Below are 26964 nucleotides of genomic sequence, written 5' to 3'. Positions count from 1 at the left end.
CTGAGCTCAATTTTGAGTCTCATAGCAAAGGGTCTGAATACTTATGTAAATAAGGTACTTCTTTATTTTTATTACATTTGCAAAAAATTCCAAAAACCTGTTTTTGCTTTGTCATTATGGGGTATTGTGTGTAGATTGATGATGGAAAAATTGAATTCATCAATTTTAGAATAAGGCTGTAACGTAACAAAATGTGGAAAAAGTCAAGGGGTCTGAATACTTTCCGAATGCACTGTACTGTAGTCTGATCCGTACAATGAACTGTATACAGATATTTATATCTCTTCAACCAATGCTGAGATGTTTATGAGTTGAGATGTCTATGAGTTTGTAGATAGAACGTTTCCAAGCCTTTGATGCAGGACTGACTACTCCTGGGCAGCTGTTGTTAAGGAAGTTGATCTTTCAGTGTAGGCTACAGAATTCAAACACTCATATAAACAACAATCTAATATGTATCTTTCAAAGCACTGAGGTTGTTGGTGTTTTAGTCAGCTGGAGATATCCCTACAGAACTGTCCTTTAGGCGCCGGTACACAACGGCAGCTCCAGTACCTCTCTTCATAACCTTGTCCTCGGCATCTTATTCACACCTGGTTGGGTTGTCATCTTCTCTAAGAACTTCTCTAATGGATCAATACAGTTCTAATGAGAAACCAGAACAGAACTGCATCTCCAGAGGACTGAGACACATTGGTTTGCATACATAGCAGTAGCTGTTAAGATGATAAATTCAAAACTTAAAATCAGAGGTGTAAAGTAACTAATTACAACTACTCCCGTTACTCTAATTGAGTAGCTTTTCCGAGGACTTGTACGAGTACTTTAACTACTTGTAATATTTTTTTTTAACTCAATTACTTTTTCTGAGTACTTTTTAAATTAGCTACTTTTTACTTTTACTTGAGGAGTTTTTTTACACCAGTAAATGTACTTCTTCTTGAGTAAAATGTAGTTAAAGTAACAGTACTTCTACTTGAGTAGGATATTTCAGTACTCTTTCCACCCCTGCTTAAAATAAAACACTTTTTATCAATCATGGATCATGGGATGCATATACTGAAGCCCTGCATATCAACCATAGAATTAGAATGAATGAATGGTGCTACAATAGCAACACTTGGAGTTAGAACACAGGCCCACTACAGTATATGGGTTACAGCCATAAATTACTCTGTGATTTCATTGGGTAGCAGTATGTCAGTCTTGGAATGTCACTTCTACAAGTCTAAAGCATCATCTTTAGCACAGTCACTACACACAGCCTTCCTGACTAACATGAGCCTCGATGACGAGGCTGAAGTTAGCCAGAGACTGATTGTTGCTCTTGACCGAGGTCAGTCGCGTGTTGCTCCGCCCCGTGCTCTGAGCATTACAGTTGATTGGTGGATGACGGCGGCAGTGGAGCTGCTTGTTGAACTGCTTCTGGAAGCTGTTGCTGAGCAGGTAGAGGGCAAAAGGGTTGACACAGGAGTTGGTAAAGGCCAGGACGCGGGCACACACGCTGGCGATGAAGTGTCCCAGGGACGTGTCCACCTGGCCGTAGTGGTAGGAGCGGTACAGGTAGATCACATGACTGGGGAGCCAGCACACAGCGAACAAACCCACAAAAACCAGGACTGTCTTAGCCAGACGCTTCCTGGACTCAATCTGTGGGGATGGTAAAGAAAGCATCATTCAATTGGAGTATTCAGAAGGACACACACACAAACGCATACACACATTTCTTATTTTCCCATTTGACTATTTCCCATGTCTCATTAAATGATAAACACCTAAATGTCCAGTGTCCAGACACACATTCACACACCTGTTTTTTGATGTGTAAGTGTGCCTCCACGGGCATGTCTGAGGCGCTCTGGATCAGGCTGCGTGCGATGAAGCAGTAGTACACAGAGATGATGAGGAGGGGGATGATGTAGAAGATGAGGAAGAAGGCCATGGAGTGGATCTTAGGGTGCAGTTCCCCGGCGTGGGGGTAGGGAGCGCATGTCACAAAGGTGTCGTTGGTCTGGCCGATGTTGAAGGTGTGAAGGTCGGAGAAGACCACCTCAGGAACGGCCAGGATCATGGAGAAGAGCCATATGGCTGCTGCTCGGAAGCAGATCTTAGCTGTGGACGTCTGGATGTCCATGGGTTTGACAATGGCCTTGTACCTGGGACAAGCAGAAAACTAATTTGATTACATTTACCAGTCATTTAGCACAGGGGTTCCCAACCATTTTTCCCCAAGGCCCCTTTTTCACATTTGAAAATAGATAGGCTATTTAATAATTATAATAATAGATAAGGAAAATAAAGTCTAGACCCGATTTCCCCAAATGTTACTCCGTTAGCAAATATGTTTTATTATGATAATTATACATTCTCTTTTACAGAAAGTGAAGAGATCAATTGATAGCGACAGAGCCACACATTGTATAAGATTACTTCCCAAGCAAAGTCCAATTTCGTTGACTTCTTGACTTTAGAAGATCGTAGCTTAGCTTCTGAATATCATAGAGACAAACCAAAGATATTCATTCCCATGTGCATCAGAGTCGCGTCTGTCACGGGCGTCGTAAGGAGTGGACCAAAATGCAGCGGGTATATTGATCATCTTCTTTTAATTTATTAAAGAAAAACACTTAAACAAAACAAACGATGAAAACAGTCCAGTAAGGTGCACAGACTATACCGGAAACAACCACCCGCAAACACAAGTGAAAAACGAACACACTTAAATATGGCCTCCAATTAGAGACAACGACAACCAGCTCTCTCTAATTGGAGGTCATTGAAAAACACAACATAGAAATAGAAAACTAGAATAAACATAGAAATAGAAAATATAGAACATAAATCAAAAACCCTGAAACACACAAAACAAACACCCCCTGCCACGCCCTGACCAAACTACAATAACAAATAACCCCTTTTACTGGTCAGGACGTGACAGTACCCCCCCCAAAGGTGCAGACCCTGAATTCCCCTCAAAACAAAAACCCCACAAAAATAAACCCCCAACTTTAAGGGAGGGTGGCCACCGTCAACGACGGCTCCCGTGCTACACCCCCCCCCCCATCCTCCAACTACGGAGGTGGCTCTGGCTCCGGCCTTAGTCCCTATTCTAACCTGCCCACCCCCGCTGAAGGCTCAGGGCTGTAGACCACTGCTGAAGGCTCTGGGCTGAGGTGCGTCGATGGAGACCTTGGGCTGAGGTGCGTCGCTGGAGACCTCGGGCTGAGGTGTGTCGCTGGAGACCTCGGGCTGAGGTGCGTCGCTGGAGACCTCGGGCTGAGGTGCGTCTCTGCAGGCTCCGGACTGCGGGCCGTCTCTGCAGGCTCCGGACTGTGGGCCGTCTATGCAGGCTCCGGACTGTGGGCCATCTCTGCAGGCTCCGGACTGTGGGCCATCTCTGCAGGCTCCGGACTGTGGGCCGTCTCTGCAGGCTCCGGACTGTGGGCCGTCTATGCAGGCTCCGGACTGTGGGCCGTCTATGCAGGCTCCGGACTGTGGGCCGTCTCAGCAGGCTCCGGACTGTGGGCCGTCTCTGATGGTTCCGGACTATGGGCCGTCTCTGCCGGTTCCGGACTATGGGCCGTCTCTGTCGGTTCCGGACTGAAGGACGTCGCCGGAAGCACTGGACGGGGAACTGTCGCCGGAAGCTCTGGACGGGGAACTGTCGCCGGAAGCTCTGGACGGGGAACTGTCGCCGGAAGCTCTGGACGGGGAACTGTCGCCGGAAGCTCTGGACGGGGAACTGTCACCGGAAGCTCTGGACTGGGACTGCGCACTGAAGGCCTGATGCGTGGGGCTGGCTTAGGAGGCGCCAGACTATTGACACGCACCTCAGGGCTAGTGCGAGGAGCAGGAACAGGACGTACTGGACTGGGCAAGAGCACTAGAGGCCTGATGCGTGGGGCTGGCTTTGGAGGCGCCAGACAATTGACACACACCTCAGGGCTAGTGCGAGGTGCAGGAACAGGACATACTGGACTGGGCAGGCGCACTAGAGGCCTGATGTGTGGGGCTGGCTTTGGAGGCGCCAGAACAGTAACACGCACCACAGGGCTAGTGCGAGGAGCAGGAACAGGATACACTGGGTCTTGAAGACACACTGGAGGTCTGGAGCGCACGGCCTGCACAACCCGTCCTGGCTGAGTTGTTACTGTAGCCCGGCACAGGCGGAGTGCTGGCACAGGGCGAACTGGGCTGTGCTGAGGAATGATGGCTGCCGTGCGTAGAGCAGGCGCAGGGTAGCCTGGGCCTAGGAGACGCACTGGTGGCCAGATGTGCTGTGCCGGCGCACTTCTCCCAGGCTGGATGCCCACTCTAGCACGGCACTTGCGGAGGGCTGGTATCGACCGCACCGGACTGTGCGTGCGGATGGGCAAGACCGTGCGCACTTCCGCATAGCACGGTGCTCTCCATGCCAAACGCTCCCCATAATAAGCACGAGGAGTTGGTTCAGGTCTATTGCCTGACTTACCCCAACTCCCCGTGTGCCCCCCCCCAACAAAAATTCTGGGGCTGCCTCCTCTCCTCATGAAATGGAGGATATAATGCCTCATACCTCCGTCGTTCTGCCTTTGCTGCCTCCAGTTCCTCCTTCGGTCGCCGGTACTCCCCAGCCTGCCTCTTGTTTCTAGCTTAAAGCCCACCCTCCCCCCAGATCCTTTATCATTAAAGAAACAATTGTCTCACATTGCTCTGGATTAAAAGAACCAGAGAATTCAATGAAAAGCAGCTGGTGTTGGCTAGTTGAGTTTGATCATATCTGTAATAAGAGAATATGGATGCAATATACATAAGGGTACTTCAGGACTATCAAAGAGTGCTATAAAGGCATTTGGTAATTAATGTATGAAAAAGAACAACTCTCATAATAAAACATGGATTTCCTGAATCAAAATCCATTGCTTATATGGCATCAAAGTTCTGCAAATAATTACAAAAACCTTTGTTAATACAACAAAAATATATATACGGTACGAGTCAAAAGTTTGGACACACCTACTCATTTTCTTTATTTTTACTATTTTATACATTGTAGAATAGTAGAGAACACATCAAATCTATGAAATAACACATATGGAATCATATAGTAATCAAAAAAGTGTTAAAGAAATAAAATATATTTTAGATTCTTCAAAGTAGTCACCCTTTGCCTTAATGACAGCTTTGCACACTCTTGACATTTTCTCAACCAGCTTCACCTGGAATGCTTTTCCAAGTCTTGAAGGAGTTCCCACATATGCTGAGCACTTATTGACTGCTTTTACTTCACTCTGCGGTCCAACTTATCCCAAACCATCTCAATTGGGTTGAGGTCGGGTGATTGTGGAGGCCAGGTCATCTGATGCAGCACACCTAAGGACAGATTTCCCCTGGTCTAATGTATATTGCTCGTGTTTCTTGGCCCAAGCAAGTCTCTTCTTCTTATTGGTGTCCTTTAGTAGTGGTTTCTTTGCAGCTATTCAACCATGAAGGCCTGATTCACACAGTCTCCTCTGAACAGTTGATGTTGAGATGTGTCTGTTACTTGAACTCTGTGAAGCATTTATTTGGGCTGCAATTTCTGAGGCTGGTAACTCTAATGAACTTATCCTCTGCAGCAGAGGTAACTCTGGTTCTTCCTTTCCTGTGGTGGTCCTCATGAGAGCCAGTTTCATCATCGCACTTGACGGTTTTTGCGACTGCACTTGAAGAAACTTTCAAAGTTCTTCAAATTTTACGAATTGTAATGTCTTAAAGTTTGGAGCGAGCAGTCGCACCACGCTTCGCTCCACAGGTAATATTCCACTTCGCTACATTACAACGGCTTGATTTGTTTGATCTGAGCAATTCTTCTTAGCTAGCTACATAGCCGTCTTTGTATCAAAGATAATTTTGTAGTTTAGAGTAACTGAGTAATTATCGAGGCTAGCTATCTTCGTCCTCCTAACGTAGTCAACACTGCTAGCTGCTAGCTAGCTAGTCATCACCGTTAGCTAGCCAACTTCTACCGACTAGCAGCACCGCAGAAACTATTACATTACAACGCAACGACTTGATTAGTGTGGTGTTAGTGTTGGTTAGCCAGCTACATAGTTGTCTGTGCTGTCTCTGTATCTAAGATAATTGTGTAGTTTGAGTATTATCGAGGTGTGCTAGCCAGCCGCGACGCGGCGCCAGACTTACTCAACACACCTAGTCATCATTAACCCACTGCCAGCTAGCCATCCGTTACCGACTAGCAGCGCTGTAGTTACTAATACTAAACAACGGAACGATTTGACTAGTGCAGTGTTACCTAGCTAGCTACCTAGTTGTCTTTGTCATAACTTGATAATTGTTAATTGATAATTGTTAGCTAGCCAGCCATCGAGGTTAGCTAGCCAGCTATTTCCGTCCCCCGCGACGCCATTTTTCCTAACCTAGCCAACTATTACCGACGAGCAGCATTGTTGAAACTAAATACACTACAAGGAACGTCTTGATTAGTGTTATGTTAGCTAGCTAGCTACAAAGTTGCTTTGTATCATGACAAGGTGTAGTACTGAAACTACCGAGGTTACCTAGCCAGCTACACGTTCAAAGTCAACAACGCAGCCACTGCTAGCTAGCCTACTCCACCAGCCAGCAGTACTGTATCATTTTAGTCAATAACATTTTTGCAACGTAAGCTTAACTTCCTGAACATTCAAGACGTGTAGTCCACTTGTCACTCCAATCTCATTTGCATTAGCGTAGCCTCTTCTGTAGCTTGTCTACTATGTGTCTGCCTATCCCTGTTCTCTCTCCTCTGCACAGGCCATACAAACGCTCCACACCGCGTGGCCGCTGCCACTCTAACCTGGTGGTCCCAGCGCGCACGACCCACGTGGAGTTCCAGGTCTCCGGCAGCCTCTGGAACTGCCGGTCTGCGGCCAACAAGGCTGAGTTCATCTCAGCCTATGCTACCCTCCAGTCCCTAGACTTCCTGGCGCTGACGGAAACATGGATCACCACAGATAACACTGCTACTCCTACTGCTCTCTCCTCGTCCGACTACGTGTTCTCGCATACCCCTAGAGCATCGAGCCAGCGGGGTGGTGGCACTGGAATCCTCATCTCTCCCAAGTGGACATTCTCTCTTTCTCCCCTGACCCATCTGTCTATCTCCTCATTTGAATTCCATGCTGTCACAGTTACCAGCCCTTTCAAGCTTAACATCCTTATCATTTATCGCCCTCCAGGTTCCCTTGGAGAGTTCATCAATGAGCTTGACGCCTTGATAAGTTCCTTTCCTGAGGATGGCTCACCTCTCACAGTTCTGGGTGACTTTAACCTCCCCACGTCTACCTTCGACTCATTCCTCTCTGCCTCCTTCTTTCCACTCCTCTCCTCTTTCGACCTCACCCTCTCACCTTCCCCCCCTACTCACAAGGCAGGCAATACGCTTGACCTCATCTTTACTAGATGCTGTTCTTCCACTAATCTCATTGCAACTCCCCTCCAAGTCTCCGACCACTACCTTGTATCCTTTTCCCTCTCGCTCTCATCCAACACTTCTCACTCTCCCCCTACTCGGATGGTATTGCGCCGTCCCAACCTTCGCTCTCTCTCTCCCGCTACTCTCTCCTCTTCCATCCTATCATCTCTTCCCTCTGCTCAAACCTTCTCCAACCTATCTCCTGATTCTGCCTCCTCAACCCTCCTCTCCTCCCTCTCTGCATCCTTTGATTTCCTCTGTCCCCTATCCTCCAGGCCGGCTCGGTCCTCCCCTCCTGCTCCGTGGCTCGACGACTCACTGCGAGCTCACAGAACAGGGCTCCGGGCAGCCGAGCGGAAATGGAGGAAAACTCGCCTCCCTGCGGACCTGGCATCCTTTCACTCCCTCCTCTCTACATTTTCCTCTTCTGTCTCTGCTGCTAAAGCCACTTTCTACCACTCTAAACTCCAAGCATCTGCCTCTAACCCTAGGAAGCTCTTTGCTACCTTCTCCTCCCTCCTGAATCCTCCTCCCCCTCCCCCCCTCCTCCCTCTCTGCGGATGACTTCGTCAACCATTTTGAAAAGAAGGTTGACGACATCCGATCCTCGTTTGCTAAGTCAAACGACACTGCTGGTCCTGCTCACACTGCCCTACCCTGTGCTTTGACCTCTTTCTCCCCTCTCTCTCTAGATGAAATCTCGCGTCTTGTGACGGCCGGCCGCCCAACAACCTGCCCACTTGACCCTATCCCCTCCTCTCTTCTCCAGACCATTTCCGGAGACCTTCTCCCCTACCTCACCTCGCTCATCAACGCATCCTTGACCGCTGGCTACGTCCCTTCCGTCTTCAAGAGAGCGAGAGTTGCACCCCTTCTGAAAAAAACCTACACTCGATCCCTCCGATGTCAACAACTACAGGCCAGTATCCCTTCTTTCCTTTCTCTCCAAAACTCTTGAACGCGCCGTGCTTGGCCAGCTCTCTTGCTATCTCTCTCAGAATGACCTTCTTGATCCTAATCAGTCAGGTTTCAAGACTGGGCATTCAACTGAGACTGCTCTTCTCTGTGTCACGGAGGCTCTCCGCACTGCTAAAGCTAACTCTCTCTCCTCTGCTCTCATCCTTCTAGACCTATCTGCTGCCTTTGATACCGTGAACCATCAGATCCTCCTCTCCACCCTCTCCGAGCTGGGCATCTCTGGCACCGCGCACGCTTGGATTGCGTCCTACCTGACAGGTCGCTCCTACCAGGTGGCGTGGCGAGAATCTGTCTCCGCACCACGTGCTCTCACCACTGGTGTCCCCCAGGGCTCTGTTCTTGGCCCACTCCTATTCTCGCTATACACCAAGTCACTTGGCTCTGTCATATCCTCACATGGTCTCTCATATCATTGCTATGCAGATGACACACAATTAATCTTCTCCTTTCCCCCTTCTGACAACCAGGTGGCGAATCGCATCTCTGCATGTCTGGCAGACATATCAGTGTGGATGACGGATCACCACCTCAAGCTGAACCTCGGCAAGACGGAGCTGCTCTTCCTCCCGGGGAAGGACTGCCCGTTCCATGATCTCGCCATCACGGTTGACAACTCCCTTGTGTCCTCCTCCCAGAGTGCTAAGAGCCTTGGCGTGACCCTGGACAACACCCTGTCGTTCTCCACCAACATCAAGGCGGTGACCCGATCCTGTAGGTTCATGCTCTACAACATTCGCAGAGTACGACCCTGCCTCACACAGGAAGCGGCGCAGGTCCTAATCCAGGCACTTGTCATCTCCCGTCTGGATTACTGCAACTCGCTGTTGGCTGGGCTCCCTGCCTGTGCCATTAAACCCCTACAACTCATCCAGAACGCCGCAGCCCGTCTGGTGTTCAACCTTCCCAAGCTCTCTCACGTCACCCCGCTCCTCCGCTCTCTCCACTGGCTTCCAGTCGAAGCTCGCATCCGCTACAAGACCATGGTGCTTGCCTACGGAGCTGTGAGGGGAACGGCACCTCCGTACCTTCAGGCTCTGATCAGGCCCTACACCCAAACAAGGGCACTCCGTTCATCCACCTCTGGCCTGCTCGCCTCCCTACCTCTGAGGAAGCACAGTTCCCGCTCAGCCCAGTCAAAACTGTTCGCTGCTCTGGCACCCCAATGGTGGAACAAGCTCCCTCACGACGCCAGGACAGCGGAGTCAATCACCACCTTCCGGAGACACTTGAAACCCCACCTCTTCAAGGAATACCTGGGATAGGATAAGGTAATCCTTCTAACCCCCCCCCTTAAAAGATTTAGATGCACTATTGTAAAGTGGTTGTTCCACTGGATATTATAGGTGAATGCACCAATTTGTAAGTCGCTCTGGATAAGAGCGTCTGCTAAATGACTAAAATGTAAATGTAAATGATGGACTGTTGTTTCTCTTTGCTTATATGAGCTGTTCTTGCCATAATATGGACTTCTTCTATATACCACCCCTACCTTGTCACAACACAATTGATTGGCTCAAATGAATTAAGAAGGAAAGAAATTCCACAAATTAACTTTTATCAAGGCCACACCTGTTCATTGAAATGCATTCCAGGTGACTACCTCATGAAGCTGGTTGAGCGAATGCCAAGAATGTGCAAAGCTGTCATCAAGGCAAAGGGTGGCTACTTTGAAGAATCTGAAATATAAAATATATTTTGATTTGTTTAACACTTTTTAGGTTACTACATGATTCCATATGTGTTATTTCATAGTTTTGATATCTTCACTATTATTCTACAATGTAGAACATAGTAAAAATAAAGACAAACCTTTGAGGTGTGTCCAAACTTTGACTGGGACTGTATATATTCACCTGTAATAACGGGTGACGTGTGAGGAATGTAAAAGTAATCCCTATTTATTTGCCTAGATTGGTTACATTATTGATATTTTCCTTAAATTCTGCTGTTTTAAAAGCATGCGTAGGGCAGAGAACTGCAGTGACAGGTAGGGTGTTAATGCATCAGTTTGAATGTGTATGGTATTGAGTGGGTCGTCTGGGCTAGAGGTCGACCGATTAATCGAAATGGCCGATTAATTAGGGCCGATTTCAAGTTTTCATAACAATCTGTAATCGGTATTTTTGGCCACCGATTTGCCTATTTAAAAAAAACAAATGTACACCTTTATTTAACTAGGCAAGTCAGTTAAGAACACATTCTTATTTTCAATGACGACCTAGAAACGGGGGTTAACTGCCTTGTTCAGGGGGGATTCGGGGATTAGTTTTTTCAACCTTCCGGTTACTAGTCCAACGCTCTGACCACCTGCCTTACATTGCACTCCACGAGGAGTGACAACCTGTTATGCGAGGGCAGCAAGAAGCCAAGGTAAGTTGCTAGCTAGCATTAAACTTATCTTATAAAGAACGATCAATCTTAACATAATCACTCGTTAACTACACATGGTTGATGATATTACTAGTTTATCTAATGTGTCCTGCGTTGCATATAATCGATGCGGTGCCTGTTAATTTATCATTGAATCATAGCCTACTTCGCCAAACGGGTGTTGATTTAACAAGCGCATTTGCGAAAAAAGCACTGTCGTTGCACCATTGTACCTAACCATAAATATCAATGCCTTTCTTTAAAATCAATACACAAGAATATATTTTTAAACCTGCATATTTAGTTAATATTGCCTGCTAACATGAAATTGTGTCACATCTCTAGCGTTCATATGCAACAGTTTAGGCCGCCTGGCTCGTTGCAAACTAATTTGCCAGAATTTTATGTAATTATGACATAACATTGAAGGTTGGGCAATGTAACAGTAATATTTTGACTTAGGGATGTCACCCGTTAGATAAAATACGGAACGGTTCCGTATTTCACTGACAGGAAAAACGTTTTGTTTTGATAGTTTCCGGATTCGACCATATTAATGACCTAAGGCTCGTATTTCTGTGTGTTATTATGTTATAATTAAGTCTATGATTTGATAGAGCAGTCTGACTGAGTGATGGTAGGCAGCAGCAGGCTCGTAAGCATTCATTCAAAACAGCACTTTCGTGCGTTTTGCCAGCAGCCCTTCGCAATGCATTGCGCTCTTTATGACTTCAAGCCTGTCAACTCCCAAGATTAGGCTGGTGTAACCGATGTGAAATGGCTAGCTAGTTAGCGGGGTGCGCGCTAATAGCGTTTCAAACGTCACTCGCTCTGAGACTTGGAGTGGTTGTTCCCCTTGCTCTGCATGGGTAACGCTGCTTCGAGGGTGGCTGTTGTCAATGTGTTCCTGGTTCAAGCCCAGGTAGGAGCGAGGAGAAGGACGGAAGCTATACTGTTACACTGGCAATACTAAAGTGCCTATAAGAACATCCAATAGTCAAAGGTATATGAAATACAAATCGTATAGAGAGAAATAGTCCTATAATTCCTATAATAACTACAACCTAAAACTTCTTACCTGGGAATATTGAAGACTCATGTTAAAAGGAACCACCAGCTTTTCATATGTTCTCATGTTCTGAGCAAGGAAATGAAACGTTAGCTTTTTTACATGGCACATATTGCACTTTTACTTTCTTCTCCAACATTTTGTTTTTGCATTATTTAAACCAAATTGATCATGTTTCATTATTTATTTGAGGCTAAATAGATTTTATTGATGATGTATTATATTAAGTTAAAATAAGTGTTCATTCAGTATTGTTGCAATTGTCATTATTACAAATAAATAAATAAATAAAATCGGCCGGCTTGTTTGGTCCTCCAATAATCGGTATCGGCGTTGGAAAATCATAATTGGTCGACCTCTAGTCTGGGCCAGTAAGAAATTAAGACTGAGTGGACAGCTCTCTGGTTGCTCACTAACTGAGATAGGCCAGTCTGCCTGTCTTCACCTCACTAAAGGAACATTCACTCTCTCTTTCAGCTCTGACTAATAGCCTTCTAAGAACTTTTTGAACTCCAGGTTCCAATGATGAAAGAACTTTGATGGACAAAGAACTCTGCACAGTAAGAACAGAGGAGCTGAGAACATAGTGGGATAGAATAATAGAACAGAATAGAACACAGCTCAGGAGCCTGCTGAGCAGTCACGCCTTTCCTGTTCACTTTTCAATATTTGGTATTCAGTTGTGTAAAGCGCTCTGCAGATGTGGCTACCTTGCGCGCTCTGAATAAATATCATTCAAATGCTGAAAACCCTCCCACTTGCTGGCCAAGAGAGAATGGTTCAGAATATTAAGGATCAATGAAAGAACAAAATCTAAATATATGCCTATTGTCTCTGTTTCAGCACTAATTGGTAGATTTTAAAATACTCTGACCATGTAGATTATTTAGGTTTAGGAAAGTATTTATAATTTCCTGCACTAACCATGGAATTGTTTGATAACACAGCCAAGTTTTGCTCCATATGTCAGGTTCAAACTGTTACCGCTTGGTCAGCGCTAACAATTTAATTAGCCTACATGTCTTTTCCTTATATTATCAACTGTTACTAATGATCCTCAGTAACAACCACACAGACTTGACGGCGTTTACAGAGGAAGCAAATGAAGGTAAACGAAACAATGAAATGAAATGGAATGATAAGGTATACCAACTGAAGGGAACTAACAGTAAATTGGCAGTTGAATATGTGTGGTTATTAGGCCTACTGATGGTCGATACTGATAGTGGCTAATATTTAACATGATAGAAATAGGAAACAGAGAAGGTCGGGGTAGCCTATAATTTAGACATTCCAGAGTGCCCATCCCTGGAAATGTATGCACGTCTAAATCGGGTCGGAATCGGCCCCTTGGTGTACTGTCAAATGCAACAGTTTTCTTTGCATCACGAGGGCAATTCTAAAGCCATTATCAACATGTTGAAAATGGCTTTTATGGTGTCTCTGTGTGTCCTGACAAGTGATTTAATGTCCATGGGACTTAAGCACTGTGAGTTATACACTCTCACTAAAAGCCAAAAGCGGCCATTTAAGGACAAATTCTGCCATTATTTCTAAAAGTGGCGCCACAAATGCCACAAGGGGTGCCATATCTCTTTTTTTCTATTGATTGAAATAACAGAGTTTTGAGGAGTGAATTGATGAATAGGACAAAATAAAAGATTGGACTTGAATTACATTAGGCCTACACAGAATGAACATGTCATGAATAAACAAGATCCCTCTTTATAGTATGCGAGCTAATCCCCACCAGTTCACTCTCTCTTCTGTCTGCAGTGAACAACATCTGCAACCAGGCTGAAAGTGTAGGCTAGTGTAATAATGTGTCACCTAATTACACGACCTGCCTGTTCGTGCTACCATACCTGCCTGTTCATATTACAATGCCAAAGAATGGTTGGAAAACTTCAATGAAGGCTGTTCTTTTGTTTTTACTTTTACTTGAAAAAGTTAATTTAACTTCCCGTCGGAGGGATTGAGAAAACAACACATTTGATTCTAAAAGCCTTACCTATCTGCAGAGAGCGCAGTGAGTGTGAAAACGGAGACGCCGACGGAGGTTAGTTGGATGAACGGGATGAGTTTGCATCCCACCCGGCCGAAGAGCCATTTGTCCGCGAGGTACCGGCTGGCGTCCACCGGAGCGCACGTGACTAGAAGCAGCAGGTCCCCGAGCGCGAGGCTGGACATGAACAGGTTGGGCACCGTCCGCATGGATTTAACTGTGATAAACGTCCTCATTAGCGTGACGTTACCAATAAATCCAATAATAATTATTAATCCGTAGACGGTGGCGATAGCAATACCGGGCAGCCAAATGTAGTGCGTCTGAACCTCTGTGTTGATACTGGACACCTGCGATACGTTAAAAATCATGTTCTCTGGGTTTAAAATGAACGAGTCCTCCAAAGACATAGTTGGTGTCTTCTTTCTTGAAAGTTTGTAAAAAATATATTCATAAAGTTAAATGAAATGTTGTGACTCATAACTCATAACTCCCAAAACCAATTAAAAATAGTGTAATGAAACAGCAGGCAGGGAGCAGGTCTCGAACCCTCGACCTTCAAGCCCGAAGTCCGGCGCGCTATCGACTGTGCTGCAAAAGCATGCTCAAGCGTCAGAGTCGATATCCGCGCGTATAAACCCAGGGTCGTTACAGTAGCCTAATAGCATCATAAAAAGCTGAAACTAAACCTTTAAATATCTGGGCTCATCTGTAAAAGAGACCTTGGTCTCAGTAAAAATTACATAAAAATATAATAATTTGAATGATGCAAAGAATGTCAAACTATCATATATATATATATATATATATATATATATGTATATGTAGGGTTCTCTCATCAACCCTCATCGTATATTGAGTCGGCATCTGTGTGGGGGTTATAAACTCACTGACGGCGTACGTCACTCGCGCCCTGCCCTATTCGGTGGAAAAGTTGCGACAAGTGGATGGATGGACTTAACTCAGGAGATCCGGTCCATCACGCAACCAATGTACACTACTGGGATGTTTGTTTGGTGCATAGACGTAGGTTTGGTGCGCCTTATTCACCTTCATATTCCCTTTGCATTAACTCAGTCCCAATCCAGCCTGTGCTCTGTCTGTCTGACCATTAGAAACACCGTTGTCATGTATAACTGTAATTTGCTTGGGTAAAAAATACCCCAAATAACGGTGATTTAAAAAAAACACAACATTCTATCTACTGTCTCAAAAATTCAACTACATCACATTGTCCTCGTTTATTTTGAGCCTGTGGTAAGTGTTAATTCTCTGATAATAACCCAGCCCACTGTAAATTGGTTTTGTCAAGATCCTCACCAGGAGGCCAATAATTGAGCTGGGATAATGATGGAATTGACTGAATATTCATCACACATGGAATGACTAAGACGTTTTCGTGATGGACACACATGAATTTCCCCTTTCACGTTTCTCATTAAATGATAAACACTAAACGTCCAGTGTCCAGTCTGTTATGTGTATACATAACAGTGAAATTAACTATTTTCTGTGATTCACTGACTGATATTACAGCTCAAAAAATGGGTTATATTGTCACATACACCAGATAGGTGCAGTGAAATGAGTTTTTTTACAGGGTTAGTTATAGTAGTACGGCACCCCTATTGAAAATGTAGGTTAAGTGCCTTGCTCGACGTCAAAACGACAGATGTTTAACCTTTTCGGATCGGATATTCAAAACAGCGACCTTTTGATTACTGGCCCAAGGCGCTAACTGCTAGGCTACCTACCGTGACCGGTCTTTTGTTGAAATACACTGCACTCTATGCCACAAAGACAAGGGGACCGTTGAATTATAGACACACAGGATCTGAATAAAAATTCACCTATGGAAATCAAATCAAATCAAATGAGCAGTAGACAACAATTGTGCAAATCAAATATGCTGATTTCTCAAGAGGTCTGCTGAGAAAATGAAGCCTTTAATGGGCAGCTACTTATTTCAATCCTTACATCATCATTCCCTAATGAATCTTTGTTCTTCTCAATTAGATGATTCATGTTATTCCCTGATTAGAAAGTTATTGTTATTCCCTGATTAGAAAGTTATTGTTGTTAAACCAGCTCTGTTCAATGCTCAGGCTGTGCTGACAAAATGAAGCTTTTAATGGGCAGCTACTTACTTCAACCCTTACATCATCATCCCCTAATGAGTATATTAGATCTATGTGTGGCTGCATACCTGAAGGCTGCCCTAACCCATATCAGTGGAGATACTGCATGCCAACCTCGGTAGTCCCCAGTGTTCCTCCCAAGGATTGGAATATCTCTATTGCTTCTGTCTGGTTGTTTGATATTTATTGAGCACCACAATCAACTCATAGCCAAAGGAGGGTCTGTAATAATGAATTACATCATGAATTATCCAACACCCTCAAGAGTCCACCTGCAACTTTGCATGAATATTTGTTCAGAATTCACAGCATTCAAGGATAAAGTTGACATCAGCAGTTGATGTTAGCATTCCAAGGGTACAACTTTGCTCTCAGGAAATTAAGCTGTTAGTTTATATATGTTTATATATGTACATGTAAAATGTAATATATGTACATAGTTTCATATTTCTACCTCATCACTAGTAGCAGCAGTAGTAGTATGATTATTACAGTGTCTAGTATTATTAGGGTCTAGTATGAGAAACAGACGCCTCACAAGTCCTCAACTGGCAGCTTCATTAAATAGTACACGCAAAACACCAGTCTCAACGTCAACAGTGAAGAGGCAACTCCGGGATGCTGGCCTTCTAGGCAGAATTCCTCTTTCCAGTGTCTGTGTTCTTTTGCCCATCTTAATCTTTTCTTTTTATTGGCCAGTCTGAGATATGGCTTTTTCTTTGCAACTCTGCCTAGAAGGCCAGCATCCCCAGGGGCCTCTTCACTGTTGACGTTGAGACTGGTGTTTTGCGGGTACTATTTAATGAAGCTGCCAGTTGAGGACTTGTGAGGTGTTTGTTTCTCAAACTAGACACTCTAATGTACTTGTCCTCTTGTTCAGTTGTGCACCGGGGCCTCCCGCTCCTCTTTCTATTCTGGTTAAAGACAGTTTGCGCTGTTCTGTGAAGGGAGTAGTACACAGCGTTGTACGAGATCTTCAGTTTCTTGGCAATTTCTCACATGGAATATCCTTCATTTCTCAGAACAAGAATAGACTGATGAGTTTCAGAAGAAAGTTATTTGCTTCTGGCCATTTTGAGCCTGTAATTGAAAACACAAATGCTGCTGCTCCAGATACTCAACTAGTCTAAAGAAGGCCAGTTTTATTGCTTCTTTAATCAGGACAACAGTTTTCAGCTGTGTTAACATAATTGCTAAAGGGTTTTCTAATGATCAATTAGCCTTTCAAAATGTAAACTTGGATTAGCTAACTCATCATGCCATTGGAACACATTAGTGATGGTTGCTGTGATGGTCGCTGATAATGGGCCTCTGTACGCCTTTATTTCTGTATTTCTGATCAATTTGATGTTATTTTAGTGGACAATTATTTTTAGCTTTTCTTTCAAAACAAGGACATTTCTAAGTGACCCCAAACTTTTGAACGGTAGTGTATCTCTTGTCCCCCTATTTTAGGTTGGTATAAAATGCTACCATCTGGCTCGTCACATGCATTGTAGTCCACAGGCAGCTCCTGACGACTTATCCTGAATTTAATTCCGCTGCTCTATCGACCGCTACATACGTTCAGTCTGAATTTGCAAGTTGTTTGTGTGACTTCAAAATGAGGGGTGTTGTATAAAACAAATGATTGGATAATGTCTAGCAAATCTGACCAATCAGAGTATCAAAGTTGACAAAAGTCATCATGTAGGCTGGCTCTGGCCCAACACATCGGTTTCTGAGACCAATCAGAAGTCAGAATGTGTTCCTATTCTAGAAATCATAGGAGAGGGAGGCAAATCTAGAGTCATCGTGGAGAAGAAACCTCAGTTTGGCCGTAGCGATGTGGATGGGTAGCCAGGCTTATACAGCTTATTAAAGAGCCTGATAAAGTGAGTCTACCCAGATGCTGGTAAATGTCACACTGCAGATGATAACCTTTTTTACATGTTGTAATTGTATTTCATGTAAGCAATGTTTTGTATTGCTTTCATGATTAGGGAAAACATTTGAAAACAGTACAACTCAAAGGGGAGCAGTGTGACAGTGAGTCCTGTTTTGTTGCTGGTGATTGTGGCTTGATGTTTTTGGGGTTGGGGCGAAGAGGTGACCAGTAGGGGGTGACCAGTTTAGCCACTTCATTGCTCTCAGTCACGACTCCTTAGAAACTGTAAAATAATAACACGTGAACCGAATGACATTCATCCACTCCATAACAGCACACTAATGGTTTCCCCACGGAGAGTGTTATCCACTGATTGAAGGAGGCACAATAGCCCCTCATACTTGATAAATAGATCTCCAAAGGTCCTCATCATTGCTCGGTACCTCGGACTAAAAGCAGCAGATGATGTCTCATGCCGTGCACCACTTCAGAGAGAGCACACTAGTATCTCACTAAAATAGGTGCAATTTTCACAACTAGGCTGTGTTGGAAGATCCAGTACAGTCATGTGTACCAGTCTAGTTTGTAGTATACTTTGGTGTGAAATAGTCTAATATGCTGCAAAGTCCATATTTTATACCTTAACTGGTCGAATATAGGAATATTCTAAAAACTTTAGGTCACAATCTCAAAACATTTAGGATCCAGCATCCCAGAACATCCTCCTATACCCAGCAGGGTATAAACATATTATAGGAGTAGACATGGCACAAAGCATCTGCGCCTGTCCACGGTTCTGCATTGGCTCTCCCGCATGCCACAGAACTGTGTTAGCCTGCTGAAATAACACCTAGATATTAGAATTTGATTAATCAATCACATGGGTTCTAACGTTTAGTAGTTTGATATTACAGGAGTAAAATCGATTGTCTGTTTTTTCAGAGTGCTCTGTGATATCTGATTACCACTGAGATCTTGCTCAAGCATTGCCAGGCTGGAAGTTATTATTATTAATTTTAGATAAGGAAAGGGCACAGGTTTCAGAGCATTGATGGCATTTTATTTTTCTAACTCAATCACAAATGACATTCAGCCTCTCTCCCTGTCTTCACTTCAATGAAAGGGGACAGAATTTACATCATAGTTCAGATTATTATCTGGATTTCCCAGGCAACCAACGTTCCCCTCTATCGCATAGAGAACTGATTATTTGTGTCTAAAATGAACTCCTCTCTATTGTTCAGTTCATTTGTCTGAAATAGACTGTGGATATCCCAGAGAGAAATCAGTTATTTCTAAAAGCCATAGTTTGAATGACTCATTCAAGACTCCTTATGCAATTACTACCTCCCATAGGGTTAGAACCAGCAGGAAACAATTACCACCTCCCATAGGGTTAGAACCAGCAGGAAACAATTACCACCTCCCATAGGGTTAGAACCGCAGCAGGAAACAATTACCACCTCCCATAGGGTTAGAACCAGCAGGAAACAATTACCAACTCCCATAGGGTTAGAACCAGCAGGAAACAATTACTACCTCCCATAGGGTTAGAACCAGCAGGAAACAATTACCACCTCCCATAGGGTTAGAACCAGCAGGAAACAATTACCACCTCCCATAGGGTTAGAACCAGCAGGAAACAATTACTACCTCCCATAGGGTTAGAACCAGCAGGAAACAATTACTACCTCCCATAGGGTTAGAACCAGCAGGAAACAATTACCACCTCCCATAGGGTTAGAACCAGCAGGAAACAATTACCACCTCCCATAGGGTTAGAACCAGCAGGAAACAATTACGACCTCCCATAGGGTTAGAACCAGCAGGAAACAATTACCACCTCCCATAGTGTTAGAACCAGCAGGAAACAATTACGACCTCCCATAGGGTTAGAACCAGCAGGAAACAATTACCACCTCCCATAGGGTTAGAACCAGCAGGAAACAATTACCACCTCCCATAGGGTTAGAACCAGCAGGAAACAATTACCACCTCCCATAGGGTTAGAACCAGCAGGAAACAATTACCACCTCCCATAGGGTTAGAACCAGCAGGAAACAATTACCACCTCCCATAGGGTTAGAACCAGCAGGAAACAATTACCACCTCCCATAGGGTTAGAACCAGCAGGAAACAATTACCACCTCCCATAGGGTTAGAACCAGCAGGAAACAATTACCACCTCCCATAGGGTTAGAACCAGCAGGAAACAATTACCACCTCCCATAGGGTTAGAACCAGCAGGAAACAATTACGACCTCCCATAGGGTTAGAACCAGCAGGAAACAATTACCACCTCCCATAGGGTTAGAACCAGCAGGAAACAATTACCACCTCCCATAGTGTTAGAACCAGCAGGAAACAATTACCACCTCCCATAGGGTTAGAACCAGCAGGAAACAATTACCACCTCCCATAGGGTTAGAACCAGCAGGAAACAATTACCACCTCCCATAGGGTTAGAACCAGCAGGAAACAATTACCACCTCCCATAGGGTTAGAACCAGCAGGAAACAATTACCACCTCCCATAGGGTTAGAACCAGCAGGAAACAATTACCACCTCCCATAGGGTTAGAACCAGCAGGAAACAATTACCACCTCCCATAGGGTTAGAACCAGCAGGAAACAATTACCACCTCCCATAGGGTTAGAACCAGCAGGAAACAATTACCACCTCCCATAGGGTTAGAACCAGCAGGAAACAATTACCACCTCCCATAGGGTTAGAACCAGCAGGAAACAATTACCACCTCCCATAGGGTTAGAACCAGCAGGAAACAATTACCACCTCCCATAGGGTTAGAACCAGCAGGAAACAATTACCACCTCCCATAGGGTTAGAACCAGCAGGAAACAATTACCACCTCCCATAGGGTTAGAACCAGCAGGAAACAATTACCACCTCCCATAGGGTTAGAACCAGCAGGAAACAATTACCACCTCCCATAGGGTTAGAACCAGCAGGAAACAATTACCACCTCCCATAGGGTTAGAACCAGCAGGAAACAATTACCACCTCCCATAGGGTTAGAACCAGCAGGAAACAATTACTACCTCCCATAGGGTTAGAACCAGCAGGAAACAATTACCACCTCCCATAGGGTTAGAACCAGCAGGAAACAATTACCACCTCCCATAGGGTTAGAACCAGCAGGAAACAATTACCACCTCCCATAGGGTTAGAACCAGCAGGAAACAATTACCACCTCCCATAGGGTTAGAACCAGAAGGAAACAATTACCACCTCCCATAGTGTTAGAACCGCAGCAGGAAACAATTACCACCTCCCATAGGGTTAGAACCAGCAGGAAACAATTACCACCTCCCATAGGGTTAGAACCAGCAGGAAACAATTACCACCTCCCATAGGGTTAGAACCAGCAGGAAACAATTACCACCTCCCATAGTGTTAGAACCGCAGCAGGAAACAATTACCACCTCCCATAGGGTTAGAACCAGCAGGAAACAATTACCACCTCCCATAGGGTTAGAACCACAGCAGGAAACAATTACCACCTCCCATAGGGTTAGAACCAGCAGGAAACAATTACCACCTCCCATAGGGTTAGAACCAGCAGGAAACAATTACTACCTCCCATAGGGTTAGAACCAGCAGGAAACAATTACCACCTCCCATAGGGTTAGAACCGCAGCAGGAAACAATTACCACCTCCCATAGGGTTAGAACCAGCAGGAAACAATTACCACCTCCCATAGGGTTAGAACCAGCAGGAAACAATTACCACCTCCCATAGGGTTAGAACCAGCAGGAAACAATTACCACCTCCCATAGGGTTAGAACCAGCAGGAAACAATTACCACCTCCCATAGGGTTAGAACCAGCAGGAAACAATTACCACCTCCCATAGGGTTAGAACCAGCAGGAAACAATTACCACCTCCCATAGTGTTAGAACCAGCAGGAAACAATTACCACCTCCCATAGGGTTAGAACCAGCAGGAAACAATTACCACCTCCCATAGGGTTAGAACCAGCAGGAAACAATTACCACCTCCCATAGGGTTAGAACCAGCAGGAAACAATTACCACCTCCCATAGGGTTAGAACCAGAAGGAAACAATTACCACCTCCCATAGTGTTAGAACCAGCAGGAAACAATTACCACCTCCCATAGGGTTAGAACCAGCAGGAAACAATTACCACCTCCCATAGGGTTAGAACCGCAGCAGGAAACAATTACCACCTCCCATAGGGTTAGAACCAGCAGGAAACAATTACCACCTCCCATAGGGTTAGAACCAGCAGGAAACAATTACTACCTCCCATAGTGTTAGAACCAGCAGGAAACAATTACCACCTCCCATAGGGTTAGAACCAGCAGGAAACAATTACCACCTCCCATAGGGTTAGAACCAGCAGGAAACAATTACCACCTCCCATAGGGTTAGAACCAGCAGGAAACAATTACCACCTCCCATAGGGTTAGAACCAGCAGGAAACAATTACCACCTCCCATAGGGTTAGAACCAGCAGGAAACAATTACTACCTCCCATAGGGTTAGAACCAGCAGGAAACAATTACCACCTCCCATAGGGTTAGAACCAGCAGGAAACAATTACCACCTCCCATAGGGTTAGAACCAGCAGGAAACAATTACCACCTCCCATAGGGTTAGAACCAGCAGGAAACAATTACCACCTCCCATAGGGTTAGAACCAGCAGGAAACAATTACCACCTCCCATAGGGTTAGAACCAGCAGGAAACAATTACCACCTCCCATAGGGTTAGAACCAGCAGGAAACAATTACCACCTCCCATAGGGTTAGAACCAGCAGGAAACAATTACCACCTCCCATAGGGTTAGAACGCAGCAGGAAACAATTACCACCTCCCATAGGGTTAGAACCAGCAGGAAACAATTACCACCTCCCATAGGGTTAGAACGCAGCAGGAAACAATTACCACCTCCCATAGGGTTAGAACCAGCAGGAAACAATTACTACCTCCCATAGTGTTAGAACCGCAGCAGGAAACAATTACCACCTCCCATAGGGTTAGAACCAGCAGGAAACAATTACCACCTCCCATAGGGTTAGAACCAGCAGGAAACAATTACCACCTCCCATAGTGTTAGAACCAGCAGGAAACAATTACCACCTCCCATAGTGTTAGAACCAGCAGGAAACAATTACCACCTCCCATAGTGTTAGAACCAGCAGGAAACAATTACCACCTCCCATAGTGTTAGAACCAGCAGGAAACAATTACCACCTCCCATAGGGTTAGAACCAGCAGGAAACAATTACTACCTCCCATAGGGTTAGAACCAGCAGGAAACAATTACCACCTCCCATAGGGTTAGAACCAGCAGGAAACAATTACTACCTCCCATAGGGTTAGAACCAGCAGGAAACAATTACCACCTCCCATAGGGTTAGAACCAGCAGGAAACAATTACCACCTCCCATAGGGTTAGAACCAGCAGGAAACAATTACCACCTCCCATAGGGTTAGAACCAGCAGGAAACAATTACCACCTCCCATAGGGTTAGAACCAGCAGGAAACAATTACCACCTCCCATAGGGTTAGAACCAGCAGGAAACAATTACCACCTCCCATAGGGTTAGAACCAGCAGGAAACAATTACTACCTCCCATAGGGTTAGAACCAGCAGGAAACAATTACCACCTCCCATAGGGTTAGAACGCAGCAGGAAACAATTACCACCTCCCATAGGGTTAGAACCAGCAGGAAACAATTACCACCTCCCATAGGGTTAGAACCAGCAGGAAACAATTACCACCTCCCATAGGGTTAGAACCAGCAGGAAACAATTACCACCTCCCATAGGGTTAGAACCAGCAGGAAACAATTACCACCTCCCATAGGGTTAGAACCAGCAGGAAACAATTACCACCTCCCATAGGGTTAGAACCAGCAGGAAACAATTACCACCTCCCATAGTGTTAGAACCAGCAGGAAACAATTACCACCTCCCATAGGGTTAGAACGCAGCAGGAAACAATTACCACCTCCCATAGGGTTAGAACCAGCAGGAAACAATTACCACCTCCCATAGGGTTAGAACCAGCAGGAAACAATTACCACCTCCCATAGGGTTAGAACCAGCAGGAAACAATTACCACCTCCCATAGGGTTAGAACCAGCAGGAAACAATTACCACCTCCCATAGGGTTAGAACCGCAGCAGGAAACAATTACCACCTCCCATAGGGTTAGAACCAGCAGGAAACAATTACCACCTCCCATAGGGTTAGAACCAGCAGGAAACAATTACCACCTCCCATAGGGTTAGAACCAGCAGGAAACAATTACCACCTCCCATAGGGTTAGAACCAGCAGGAAACAATTACCACCTCCCATAGGGTTAGAACCAGCAGGAAACAATTACCACCTCCCATAGGGTTAGAACCAGCAGGAAACAATTACCACCTCCCATAGGGTTAGAACCAGCAGGAAACAATTACCACCTCCCATAGGGTTAGAACCAGCAGGAAACAATTACCACCTCCCATAGGGTTAGAACCGCAGCAGGAAACAATTACCACCTCTAATAGGGTTAGAACCGCAGCAGGAAACAATTACCCCCTCCCATAGGGTTAGAACCAGCAGGAAACAATTACCACCTCCCATAGGGTTAGAACCAGCAGGAAACAATTACCACCTCCCATAGGGTTAGAACCGCAGCAGGAAACAATTACCACCTCCCATAGGGTTAGAACCGCAGCAGGAAACAATTACTACCTCCCATAGGGTTAGAACCAGCAGGAAACAATTACCACCTCCCATAGGGTTAGAACCAGCAGGAAACAATTACCACCTCCCATAGGGTTAGAACCAGCAGGAAACAATTACCACCTCCCATAGGGTTAGAACCAGCAGGAAACAATTACCACCTCCCATAGGGTTAGAACCAGCAGGAAACAATTACCACCTCCCATAGGGTTAGAACCAGCAGGAAACAATTACCACCTCCCATAGGGTTAGAACCAGCAGGAAACAATTACCACCTCCCATAGGGTTAGAACCAGCAGGAAACAATTACCACCTCCCATAGGGTTAGAACCAGCAGGAAACAATTACCACCTCCCATAGGGTTAGAACCAGCAGGAAACAATTACCACCTCCCATAGGGTTAGAACCAGCAGGAAACAATTACCACCTCCCATAGGGTTAGAACCAGCAGGAAACAATTACCACCTCCCATAGGGTTAGAACCAGCAGGAAACAATTACCACCTCCCATAGGGTTAGAACCAGCAGGAAACAATTACCACCTCCCATAGGGTTAGAACCAGCAGGAAACAATTACCACCTCCCATAGGGTTAGAACCAGCAGGAAACAATTACCACCTCCCATAGGGTTAGAACCAGCAGGAAACAATTACCACCTCCCATAGGGTTAGAACCAGCAGGAAACAATTACCACCTCCCATAGGGTTAGAACCAGCAGGAAACAATTACTACCTCCCATAGGGTTAGAACCAGCAGGAAACAATTACCACCTCCCATAGGGTTAGAACCAGCAGGAAACAATTACCACCTCCCATAGGGTTAGAACCAGCAGGAAACAATTACCACCTCCCATAGGGTTAGAACCAGCAGGAAACAATTACCACCTCCCATAGGGTTAGAACCAGCAGGAAACAATTACCACCTCCCATAGGGTTAGAACCAGCAGGAAACAATTACCACCTCCCATAGGGTTAGAACCAGCAGGAAACAATTACCACCTCCCATAGGGTTAGAACCAGCAGGAAACAATTACCACCTCCCATAGGGTTAGAACCAGCAGGAAACAATTACCACCTCCCATAGGGTTAGAACCAGCAGGAAACAATTACCACCTCCCATAGGGTTAGAACCAGCAGGAAACAATTACCACCTCCCATAGGGTTAGAACCAGCAGGAAACAATTACCACCTCCCATAGGGTTAGAACCAGCAGGAAACAATTACCACCTCCCATAGGGTTAGAACCAGCAGGAAACAATTACCACCTCCCATAGTGTTAGAACCAGCAGGAAACAATTACCACCTCCCATAGGGTTAGAACCAGCAGGAAACAATTACCACCTCCCATAGGGTTAGAACCAGCAGGAAACAATTACCACCTCCCATAGGGTTAGAACCAGCAGGAAACAATTACCACCTCCCATAGGGTTAGAACCAGCAGGAAACAATTACTACCTCCCATAGGGTTAGAACCAGCAGGAAACAATTACCACCTCCCATAGGGTTAGAACCAGCAGGAAACAATTACCACCTCCCATAGGGTTAGAACCAGCAGGAAACAATTACCACCTCCCATAGGGTTAGAACCAGCAGGAAACAATTACCACCTCCCATAGGGTTAGAACCAGCAGGAAACAATTACCACCTCCCATAGGGTTAGAACCAGCAGGAAACAATTACCACCTCCCATAGGGTTAGAACCAGCAGGAAACAATTACCACCTCCCATAGGGTTAGAACCAGCAGGAAACAATTACCACCTCCCATAGGGTTAGAACCAGCAGCAGGAAACAATTACCACCTCCCATAGGGTTAGAACCAGCAGGAAACAATTACCACCTCCCATAGGGTTAGAACCAGCAGGAAACAATTACCACCTCCCATAGGGTTAGAACCAGCAGGAAACAATTACCACCTCCCATAGGGTTAGAACCAGCAGGAAACAATTACCACCTCCCATAGGGTTAGAACCAGCAGGAAACAATTACCACCTCCCATAGGGTTAGAACCAGCAGGAAACAATTACCACCTCCCATAGTGTTAGAACCAGCAGGAAACAATTACCACCTCCCATAGGGTTAGAACCGCAGCAGGAAACAATTACCACCTCCCATAGGGTTAGAACCGCAGCAGGAAACAATTACCACCTCCCATAGGGTTAGAACCAGCAGGAAACAATTACCACCTCCCATAGGGTTAGAACCAGCAGGAAACAATTACCACCTCCCATAGGGTTAGAACCAGCAGGAAACAATTACCACCTCCCATAGGGTTAGAACCAGCAGGAAACAATTACCACCTCCCATAGGGTTAGAACCAGCAGGAAACAATTACCACCTCCCATAGGGTTAGAACCAGCAGGAAACAATTACCACCTCCCA

At 45.3% G+C, this 26964-nt stretch overlaps 1 protein-coding gene across 1 annotated transcript; it reads right to left on the bottom strand.

The window, feature by feature from the left end:
* Positions 1-182: 182 nt before the first annotated feature.
* grpr (gastrin-releasing peptide receptor) lies at positions 183-14338 on the bottom strand. The gene is made up of 3 exons (XM_014174216.1): positions 13864-14338; positions 1811-2156; positions 183-1650 (listed from the first exon to the last, which is right to left on the bottom strand). The coding sequence occupies exons 1-3, from the start codon at positions 14265-14267 to the stop codon at positions 1255-1257; spliced, it is 1146 nt and encodes a 381-aa protein (XP_014029691.1). The 5' UTR covers positions 14268-14338; the 3' UTR covers positions 183-1254.
* Positions 14339-26964: the final 12626 nt, after the last annotated feature.

The sequence above is a fragment of the Salmo salar genome, chromosome ssa25, assembly GCF_905237065.1.
Source record: "Salmo salar chromosome ssa25, Ssal_v3.1, whole genome shotgun sequence".
NCBI lineage: Eukaryota > Metazoa > Chordata > Actinopteri > Salmoniformes > Salmonidae > Salmo > Salmo salar.
Note: the sequence above shows the minus strand (reverse complement) of the source record. Positions and strands in the feature narration are given on the sequence as shown.

Excerpts from the sequence above, each read along its gene's own strand:
- grpr (XM_014174216.1), bottom strand. The coding sequence starts at position 14,267 with ATGTCTTTGGAGGACTCGTTCATTTTAAACCCAGAGAACATGATTTTT. Across the intron at positions 2,157-13,863 it reads ACTGCGCTCTCTGCAGATAG|GTACAAGGCCATTGTCAAAC; the intron begins GTAAGGCTTTTA and ends TGCTTGTCCCAG. Across the intron at positions 1,651-1,810 it reads ACTTACACATCAAAAAACAG|ATTGAGTCCAGGAAGCGTCT; the intron begins GTGTGTGAATGT and ends CCATCCCCACAG.